Source organism: Strongylocentrotus purpuratus, unplaced genomic scaffold, assembly GCF_000002235.5.
Source record: "Strongylocentrotus purpuratus isolate Spur 01 unplaced genomic scaffold, Spur_5.0 spur5_scaffold_21, whole genome shotgun sequence".
Classification (NCBI taxonomy): domain Eukaryota; kingdom Metazoa; phylum Echinodermata; class Echinoidea; order Camarodonta; family Strongylocentrotidae; genus Strongylocentrotus; species Strongylocentrotus purpuratus.
In genome coordinates, this window is record NW_022145607.1 from 1,937,377 (window position 1) to 1,948,031 (window position 10,655).

At 42.5% G+C, this 10,655-nt stretch overlaps 2 protein-coding genes and 1 pseudogene across 2 annotated transcripts; all 3 read left to right on the forward strand.

Moving 5' to 3' along the window:
- Positions 1 to 4,626: 4,626 nt before the first annotated feature.
- LOC115928177 lies at positions 4,627 to 7,228 on the forward strand (annotated as a pseudogene).
- Positions 7,229 to 7,243: 15 nt separating this feature from the next.
- Positions 7,244 to 8,685, forward strand: LOC115928178 (serine/threonine-protein phosphatase 6 regulatory ankyrin repeat subunit C-like). The gene is made up of 3 exons (XM_030995072.1): positions 7,244 to 7,714; positions 7,846 to 7,972; positions 8,180 to 8,685. Exons 1-3 carry the CDS (start codon positions 7,244 to 7,246, stop codon positions 8,683 to 8,685), a joined length of 1,104 nt encoding a protein of 367 aa, XP_030850932.1.
- A 15-nt stretch (positions 8,686 to 8,700) lies between these two features.
- Positions 8,701 to 10,143, forward strand: LOC592501 (serine/threonine-protein phosphatase 6 regulatory ankyrin repeat subunit C-like). Its single transcript, XM_030995073.1, has one exon. It carries the CDS (start codon positions 8,701 to 8,703, stop codon positions 10,141 to 10,143), a length of 1,443 nt encoding a protein of 480 aa, XP_030850933.1.
- The last annotated feature ends 512 nt before the right edge of the window (positions 10,144 to 10,655 follow it).

Genomic DNA, 10,655 nt, shown 5'->3' on the forward strand with positions numbered 1-10,655 from the left:
TAAATGTGTCCATGAATCCCAGTGTGGTTACCATACCTTGATTGGGGGGAGGGGATTGATACGAAGTTAGTCTATATATTTTATCCAGATAATTAGTTTTTTCGGGCCGAATCCGATTACTGATAATTTATCGGTGCAATGATTTTATTTTGTTATATTTCGCTACGATTGGTACTTTTTTTTATAGATATGTATTCTTTGTAATCCATACATAATCTGTACTTTGATCTTTATTTGATATGCTTATCGATGTTCCAGATTTGTATTTCAACTCATGATACAAATAAATGTTATTCATTCCTTGCTTTGTTGGGCTTCCGATTAGGAATACATGAATAATTTCAACTCTTAAGTTTGAAGTTTTATAGCTAGGTCGCATCTGACTGGGCAAAAAGCATCTGATGATAATACCTTTTTTGTAATGGTATTGTAATGTTATGTACTTTAAAGTGATAAAAGAGAAGGACAAACAAAATTATTTTTTTTTTTCCTTCTTGGGTTGAGATTTGTCAAGATCTCTAAGTTTTGCCTTTACCTCACAGTGCAGACTATCATCGTTTAAACTCATTTCAGTCAATTAGTTATATCGAAGAATAAATTTCGTTTGATACACAGTTCAAATGAAAAAAAACATGAATTAGCTAAAGCCTCGGTCATAAAGAACGGCTACGAACGTCGTACGAACGATTTTCAGACAATGGAAATTCGGGAACACAATGGGAAAACAGGGAGATTCGTACGAAATTATCGTTCGTACGAACCTTTGTGACCGTAGCATAACATAAATATAAAAAATTGTCCCAGATAATGTCACATTGTATCCCGATTCTCTAGTAGGTCAAAGTGATAGATCGACGAGGGAGATATAAATCCTTTAAAATTATGACATCATTAACTGTGATGAATTTGGGTTTGTTTGTTTTTTCAGCAAACTGAGACGGCTTGCGAGTTTGAACAACAACATGTCAATGAGATGAGTCTCATTCAAGATGCTGATGGTGACGTAGGAATTCAGGATGATAAACCGTAAGTTGTTTTAAATTTTGTATCAGTCATCATCAAGTAAAACAAGTGCACTAGCATAGAACATATCGATAGTGTATGTATCAGTTAATAAAATGTAAAGAGGTTAACGTGAGGCTAAAGTGCCTTCATGAGATCGTTATCTGCATGAGCAAGAACTTGATATACTGTATTTGTTGATTAACAAAATATGGGCAGTTTCTTGAGATGATAAAGATGATACCAATAATGGAGTAGAGAAGGGTGCCTCAGCAAAATATAGTGTAAGAGAAACATAAAGAGAGGACAGAAAAAGAGAGAGAGAGAGAGAGAGAGAGAAAGAGAGAGCGAGAGAGAGGGGGAAATGGGATGAATTGGATAACCTTTATTTTATAAATAGAAAATACAACGCTTAGCGTGGTCATAATTTTATTTCATCGTCATTGACATCAGACGTGAATAAATAATATTTGAACCACTATTATCTGTAACCATTCATCGTAATTGGATAATCATTGCAACTAGTCAGTTCACGCATATCACAATTGAAGTTCATTTTCAGGACAATAGTCGATTTCCCGTTTCAATACCAAGCATTTATATTTCTTTGGTAATTCTGTCTTCTTCTTAGATGAAACTCGATATGCTCCACTCATTTCTTTATGAGACTCCATTATCTTTGTTAAAACTATCTGCTCAGTTGAATATGTGTTTACGGAACCTCTTTTCGTAAAGGTTTGATATCGTAACGCTTATGCTACGTATACACTATGTTCCCGGCGGCCACGGCAATCACGTTTCAGGTCACCGTGGCCAAAACGGGATGGACGTGAGACAACGCGAAGGGACGGAATGGGCAAACGTGACAGGCCGTGATTGACGTGGATGCCGGGCAAGATTTTAAACTGTCAAAAAAATTGCCACGGCAGTCACGGTGCGGATGAGAGACCTAGTAGGCCGTAGTAAAACGGGTGAACGTAACAAAACGTGACAGTACGTAACAGGCCGTAACCAAATTTGGAGGCGGTCCGGAGTAGGACTGTTTTTACCGGCCCGGCGCGCTAAAGCGTTGCGTTCTACTAGTCCGACTGGACGCGCTAGTCACAGGGTACAATGATTGTTATTGCTTGGGAGGCCTTCTTTTTATACCGTGGGCACAAACGTGCTCCAAAGCTGCCAGGTGTTCACGTTTCATCCGTAGTAGAAAGCCTTGACAGACTGTGAAAACGTGTCAGACCTTGATCAAAACGTACGAAACGTGAGGGACCCCATCAGAACGTGACGGACCGACAGGGAACGTAATGGCATCCGTGGTCGACCGCAGGCCGAACCGTAGTGTGCCTTGGAGTCTCCAGGGCAGTATCCCCTTTCCCTCCCATGGCCCGTCATGGAAATCGTGATAAACCGTGAGAAAACTTGGCGCACTACGTTTCGGGCAAAAGGGGCAGCAGTGGCCGCCGGGAACATAGTGTAAACGTTGCATAACAAACCGTTGGCATGGTTGGGTTTAAAAACTGTAAATTTGTGTTATGTTACTTAATACGCCTTTTACTAATGATGGGACTGAACTCACCTCCATCTTTTGATATTAAATTTTATTTAAAAATCTCACATTGTTCATAACGAATCGATATCGACTAAATGCGTACACTTGTTTCCAGTTTTCTTTAAAAATAAATATCCACAGGGACTTTAATAAACTATGATCTAATCTGGTAGATACATAACTAGTTAATGAGATATCAATACGCAGGAAGGGACTTGAAATGTTACATCCCAGATATGAAACCTCTCTCCCTCCCCCTCTCTCACCCTCCTCCGAATATGGTGTCAGTTGATCTCGAATGACATCATGTAATATGTATTGTCTATTTTCAATTGCTTGTACTTAAAATGTTCGTGTTCATGATACAAACAAAATCTGATTTCAATTTATTGTTTTCATTTTAGTCTCTTTCTTTTAGACTAGAATTCGAACAAGTAAAAATCAAATGACACAATGGATACTAAAACTTAAACATTTAAATTCCATAATATAATTTAAAGTACAACGACAGAAATCTCCCTTTTGTTATAGACCCAAGGGAACCACAATACCGCTGATCACATCGCTGCAAAACGTACCACCACAATACACATTACTTGTCTTGAATACTGAACACAATGAAGCACAGGAAGAGCATACATATGGAGGAGATAGTGTACCGTCTAATACGCCTACATCACTACGACCTGATGCAGATATAGAGGATGGAAATCCAGAACTATCACTCGACGCTCCTGTGTCCCTCGATACCAACACATCTGCTGATGACAAGTACGTCCCTTTGGACGAACACATATGTCCTCTGCAGCCAGCAGAAATTATGAAAATCATTGAGACGGATACGAATGACGCTTGGTATGCAATGTATAATACACTAAATGAAATATCTCTAAGTGATACCAGAGTGTGCAAACGAAAGCTACCATTCAATCCTGACATAGACCAGATGGATGAGGAAGGATACACGCAGCTCTACAAGGCAGCTTTAGAAGGTCATCTCGAAGATGTTGACGATCTCATTTCACAGGGAGCAAACCCAAATAAACCAAGTAAGGGTGGACTCCGTCCTCTTCATGCAGCTACTCAAGAAGGACATACACACATCGTTGACTTCCTCATCCTGCAGGGAGCGGACGTGCATGTCGGATGTGACTTGGGTCAGACTCCTCTTCATACAGCAGCATCCAGTGGCTATACTTGTATCATGGATAGTCTTATCGCAGAAGGCGCTAATGTGAACAAGGAAGATACAACAGGGGGGACACCATTCAATGCTGCCGTTCAATATGGCCATCTAGGAGCCGTCAAATATCTCATGACTAAAGGAGCGCAGCAGAACATATATGATGGAATGACCCCACTCTTTGCAGCAGCAGAATTTGGTAATTTGGATGTCGTCAAATACTTAATTTTGAAAGGAGCTGACGTGAACGAGAAAGATGACAACGGAATGATTCCTCTCCATGACGCTGCTTTTAACGGTAACATAAAAATCATGGCATATCTTATTCAGCAAGGATCTGATATAAACAAGGAGGAAAACACCGGGTGGACTTCATTCAATGCTGCCGTTCGATACGGCCATCTAGAAGCTGTCAAATATCTCATAGCTAAAGGGGCGAAGCAGAATATATATGATGGTATGACCCCACTCTTTGCCGCAGCACGATATGGTTATTTAGACATCGTCAAATTCTTCATATCCAAAGGAGTTGAGGTGAGCAAAGAAGATGACAAAGGGAAAATTCCTCTTCACGGTGCAGCTATTAACGGGAACATAGAGGTCATGGAATATCTCATTCAGCAAGGATCTGATGTCAACAAGGCAGATGTCAAGGGTTGGACACCATTCAATGCTGCTGTTAAATATGGCCATCTAGGAGCCGTCGAGTACCTCATGACTAAAGGAGCGAAGCAGAACATGTATGATGGAATGACCCCACTCTACGCCGCAACAGAATATTGGTAATTTAGACATCGTCAAATTCTTCATATCCAAAGGAGTTGAGGTGAGCAAAGAAGATGACAAAGGGAAAATTCCTCTTCACGGTGCAGCTATTAACGGGAACATAGAGGTCATGGAATATCTCATTCAGCAAGGATCTGATGTCAACAAGGCAGATGTCAAGGGTTGGACACCATTCAATGCTGCTGTTAAATATGGCCATCTAGGAGCCGTCGAGTACCTCATGACTAAAGGAGCGAAGCAGAACATATATGATGGAATGACCCCACTCTACGCCGCAGCAGAATATGGTAATTTGGATGTCGTCAAATACTTCATTTTGAAAGGAGCTGATGTGAACGAGGAAGATGTCAAAGGAACGATACCTCTCCATGGTGCAACTTTTAACGGTAGCATAGATATCATAGAATATCTCATTCAGCAAGGTTCCGATGTGAACAAGGGTGATACCATGGGCGGGACATCATTCAACGCTGCCGTTCAATGTGGCAATTTGGATGCTATCAAATACCTCATGACTAAAGGAGCGAAGCAGAACAGTTATGCTGGTATGACTCCTCTATGCTTCAGCACAAGTTGGTCATTTAGATATAGTCAAATTCTTCATATCCAGCGGAGCTGATGTGAACGAAGAAGACGACAAAGGGAGGATTCCTCTCCATGGTTCAGCTGCTGGAGGCCACTTGAAAGTCATGGAATATCTCATTCAGCAAGGATCTGATTTGAACAAGAAAGATAATACTGGTTGGACAGCATTCAATGCTGCCGTTCTAGAGGGCCATCTAGGAGCCGTCAAATGTCTCTTGACTGAAGGAGCGAAGCAGAACAGATATGATGGGATGACCCCACTCTACGCCGCAGCAGAATATGGCAATTTTGATGTCGTCAAATACTTCATTTTGAAAGGAGCTGATGTGAACGAGAAAGATGACAAAGGAATGATTCCTCTCCATGGTGCAACTTTTAACGGTAGCATAGATATCATGGAATATCTCATTCAGCAAGGTTCCGATGTGAACAAGGGTGATACCATGGGCAGGACACCTTTCAATGCTGCCGTTGAATATGGCCATTTGGATGCCGTCAAATTGCTCATGACTCAAGGAGCGAAGCAGAACAAATATGTTGGTATGACCCCACTCTATGCTGCAACACGTTTTGGTCATTTAGACATCGTTAAATTCTTCATATCCAAAGGAGCTGATGTGAACGAAGAAGACGACAAAGAAATGATTCCTCTCCACAGTGCAGCTATTTGAGGCCACACAAAAGTCATGGAATATCTCATTCAGCAAGGATCTGATGTGAACAGGGAAGATGACACTGGGTGGACGGCATTTAACGCTGCCGTTCAAGAGGGCCACCTAGAAGCCGTCAAATGTCTCATGTCTAACGGAGCGAAGCAGAACAGATATGTTGGCATGACCCCACTATATGCCGCAGCCCATTTTGGTCATTTAGACATCGTCAAATTCTTCATTTCAAAGGGAGCTGATAAGAACGAAGAAGATGACAAAGGGATTCTTCCTCTCCATGGTGCGGCTATTAATGGTAACGCTGAAGTCATGGAATATCTCATTCAGCAAGGATCTGATGTCAACAAGGCAGATGTCAAGGGTTGGACACCATTCAATGCTGCTGTTAAATATGGCCATCTAGGAGCCGTCGAGTACCTCATGACTAAAGGAGCGAAGCAGAACATATATGATGGAATGACCCCACTCTACGCCGCAGCAGAATATGGTAATTTGGATGTCGTCAAATACTTCATTTTGAAAGGAGCTGATGTGAACGAGGAAGATGTCAAAGGAACGATACCTCTCCATGGTGCAACTTTTAACGGTAGCATAGATATCATAGAATATCTCATTCAGCAAGGTTCCGATGTGAACAAGGGTGATACCATGGGCGGGACATCATTCAACGCTGCCGTTCAATGTGGCAATTTGGATGCTATCAAATACCTCATGACTAAAGGAGCGAAGCAGAACAGTTATGCTGGTATGACTCCACTCTATGCTTCAGCACAAGTTGGTCATTTAGATATAGTCAAATTCTTCATATCCAGCGGAGCTGATGTGAACGAAGAAGACGACAAAGGGAGGATTCCTCTCCATGGTTCAGCTGCTGGAGGCCACTTGAAAGTCATGGAATATCTCATTCAGCAAGGATCTGATTTGAACAAGAAAGATAATACTGGTTGGACAGCATTCAATGCTGCCGTTCTAGAGGGCCATCTAGGAGCCGTCAAATGTCTCTTGACTGAAGGAGCGAAGCAGAACAGATATGATGGGATGACCCCACTCTACGCCGCAGCAGAATATGGCAATTTTGATGTCGTCAAATACTTCATTTTGAAAGGAGCTGATGTGAACGAGAAAGATGACAAAGGAATGATTCCTCTCCATGGTGCAACTTTTAACGGTAGCATAGATATCATGGAATATCTCATTCAGCAAGGTTCCGATGTGAACAAGGGTGATACCATGGGCAGGACACCTTTCAATGCTGCCGTTGAATATGGCCATTTGGATGCCGTCAAATTGCTCATGACTCAAGGAGCGAAGCAGAACAAATATGTTGGTATGACCCCACTCTATGCTGCAACACGTTTTGGTCATTTAGACATCGTTAAATTCTTCATATCCAAAGGAGCTGATGTGAACGAAGAAGACGACAAAGAAATGATTCCTCTCCACAGTGCAGCTATTTGAGGCCACACAAAAGTCATGGAATATCTCATTCAGCAAGGATCTGATGTGAACAGGGAAGATGACACTGGGTGGACGGCATTTAACGCTGCCGTTCAAGAGGGCCACCTAGAAGCCGTCAAATGTCTCATGTCTAACGGAGCGAAGCAGAACAGATATGTTGGCATGACCCCACTATATGCCGCAGCCCATTTTGGTCATTTAGACATCGTCAAATTCTTCATTTCAAAGGGAGCTGATAAGAACGAAGAAGATGACAAAGGGATTCTTCCTCTCCATGGTGCGGCTATTAATGGTAACGCTGAAGTCATGGAATATCTCATTCAGCAAGGATCTGATGTCAACAAGGCAGATGTCAAGGGTTGGACACCATTCAATGCTGCTGTTAAATATGGCCATCTAGGAGCCGTCGAGTACCTCATGACTAAAGGAGCGAAGCAGAACATATATGATGGAATGACCCCACACTCTACGCCGCAGCAGAATATGGTAATTTGGATGTCGTCAAATACTTCATTTTGAAAGGAGCTGATGTGAACGAGGAAGATGTCAAAGGAACGATACCTCTCCATGGTGCAACTTTTAACGGTAGCATAGATATCATAGAATATCTCATTCAGCAAGGTTCCGATGTGAACAAGGGTGATACCATGGGCGGGACATCATTCAACGCTGCCGTTCAATGTGGCAATTTGGATGCTATCAAATACCTCATGACTAAAGGAGCGAAGCAGAACAGTTATGCTGGTATGACTCCACTCTATGCTTCAGCACAAGTTGGTCATTTAGATATAGTCAAATTCTTCATATCCAGCGGAGCTGATGTGAACGAAGAAGACGACAAAGGGAGGATTCCTCTCCATGGTTCAGCTGCTGGAGGCCACTTGAAAGTCATGGAATATCTCATTCAGCAAGGATCTGATTTGAACAAGAAAGATAATACTGGTTGGACAGCATTCAATGCTGCCGTTCTAGAGGGCCATCTAGGAGCCGTCAAATGTCTCTTGACTGAAGGAGCGAAGCAGAACAGATATGATGGGATGACCCCACTCTACGCCGCAGCAGAATATGGCAATTTTGATGTCGTCAAATACTTCATTTTGAAAGGAGCTGATGTGAACGAGAAAGATGACAAAGGAATGATTCCTCTCCATGGTGCAACTTTTAACGGTAGCATAGATATCATGGAATATCTCATTCAGCAAGGTTCCGATGTGAACAAGGGTGATACCATGGGCAGGACACCTTTCAATGCTGCCGTTGAATATGGCCATTTGGATGCCGTCAAATTGCTCATGACTCAAGGAGCGAAGCAGAACAAATATGTTGGTATGACCCCACTCTATGCTGCAACACGTTTTGGTCATTTAGACATCGTTAAATTCTTCATATCCAAAGGAGCTGATGTGAACGAAGAAGACGACAAAGAAATGATTCCTCTCCACAGTGCAGCTATTTGAGGCCACACAAAAGTCATGGAATATCTCATTCAGCAAGGATCTGATGTGAACAGGGAAGATGACACTGGGTGGACGGCATTTAACGCTGCCGTTCAAGAGGGCCACCTAGAAGCCGTCAAATGTCTCATGTCTAACGGAGCGAAGCAGAACAGATATGTTGGCATGACCCCACTATATGCCGCAGCCCATTTTGGTCATTTAGACATCGTCAAATTCTTCATTTCAAAGGGAGCTGATAAGAACGAAGAAGATGACAAAGGGATTCTTCCTCTCCATGGTGCGGCTATTAATGGTAACGCTGAAGTCATGGAATATCTCATTCAGCAAGGATCTGATGAAAACAAGGGTGATGCCATCGGCTGGACTCCATTCAACGCTGCTGTACAATATGGTCAATTAGAAGTAGTCAAATATCTCATGTCTAAAGGAGCGAAGCAGAACAGATATGTTGGTATGACCCCACTCTATGCCGCAGCTCAATTTGGTCATTTAGACATCGTCGAATTCTTCATATCCAAGGATGCTGATGTGAACGAAGAAGATGATGACGGGATGATTGCTCTCCACAGTGCAGCTATTCACGGTAACGCTGAAGTCATGGAATATCTCATTCAGCAAGGATCCGATGTGAACAAGGGTGATGCCAAGGGGTGGACTCCATTGAATGCTGCTGTACAATATGGTCAATTAGATGCAGGCAAATATCTCATGTCTAAAGGAGCGAAGCAGAACAGATATGTTGGTATGACCCAACTCTATGCCGCAGCTCAATTTGGTCATTTAGATTTCGTCAAATTCTTCATACATGATGGTACTGATGTGAACGAAGAAGATGACAAAGGGATGATTGCTCTCCACAGTGCAGCTATTCACGGTAACGCTGAAGTCATGCAATATCTCATTCAGCAAGGATCTGATGTGAACAAGGGTGATGCCAAGGGGTGGACTCCATTGAATGCTGCTGTACAATATGGTCAATTAGAAGTTGTACAATTTCTAATGGCGAAAGGAGCTGAGGTTACCAGGTTTGATGGATTGACCCCACTTTACATCGCAACACAGTATGACCACATCGATGTGGTAAAATTCCTTGTCTCTAAAGGATATGATGTGAACGAAAGAAGCGAATGCGGCAAATTCCCTCTCCATGCAGCATGTTATAATGGTAACACAGATATCGTTAAATACCTGCTCCTTCAGAATTCTAATGTCAATGAACAAGATGATGATGGATGGTCACCACTCCATGCTGCTGCACAAGAAGGCCACCAAGACATAGTCGATTACCTTATATTGAATGGGGCAGACATGAACGTGAAAGACATCGATGGTTTGACGCCGCTTCAGGTAGCTGTGGACGCAGGCCATTTGAATGCAATACAGGGAATTTCATCATATAGACGTGACCCAGATGAAGAAGAAACAGCAAAACCACGATCCGGTGGCCACCAGAATTGAGTATTTGGGACGGTAACACTGAAGGATGTAGACACACAGTCACGTAGAGGACAGTTAGAATCTCTGGTAGACAAGGTAGAGGAGGGTAATAACTGCACTCAAGCTAATAATGTGAAGAGAGAAGCTGATGAACTCACCTTAAAGAATCTTTCCACGAGGACCCATTATGTTGGAAAAGGCGTCAATGAGGAACGCAGTCCTTTCATTCACGCTAAGCTGAAATATCCTGACAAAGGTGAACAAGATCGGATGTTAGATCAAATAGACGCAATAAAGAGCCCAGTGACAAGGAAAAGAGCCACCTTAACAAATGGTACAGACTGTTCTTCCCTGCATAGACATCAGACGTGGCAATACAGCGGATTCGATCCAACCTCTCTACAAACTATGGAGACTGACGATCATCTGTCTGAAGAACCGGAATCCAGAGGTCGCTCACGAATTTACGAAAAGAGGGAAATAAGAGTGAGTAGTTTTTATCTCAACAAAGCACATATTTGAATGAATCTTTG

Excerpts from the sequence above, each read along its gene's own strand:
- LOC115928178 (XM_030995072.1), top strand. The coding sequence starts at position 7,244 with ATGGAATATCTCATTCAGCAAGGATCTGATGTGAACAGGGAAGATGAC. Across the intron at positions 7,715-7,845 it reads CTACGCCGCAGCAGAATATG|CAAGGTTCCGATGTGAACAA; the intron begins GTAATTTGGATG and ends TATCTCATTCAG. Across the intron at positions 7,973-8,179 it reads GAAGCAGAACAGTTATGCTG|CATTCAATGCTGCCGTTCTA; the intron begins GTATGACTCCAC and ends CTGGTTGGACAG.
- LOC592501 (XM_030995073.1), top strand. The coding sequence starts at position 8,701 with ATGGAATATCTCATTCAGCAAGGATCTGATGTGAACAGGGAAGATGAC.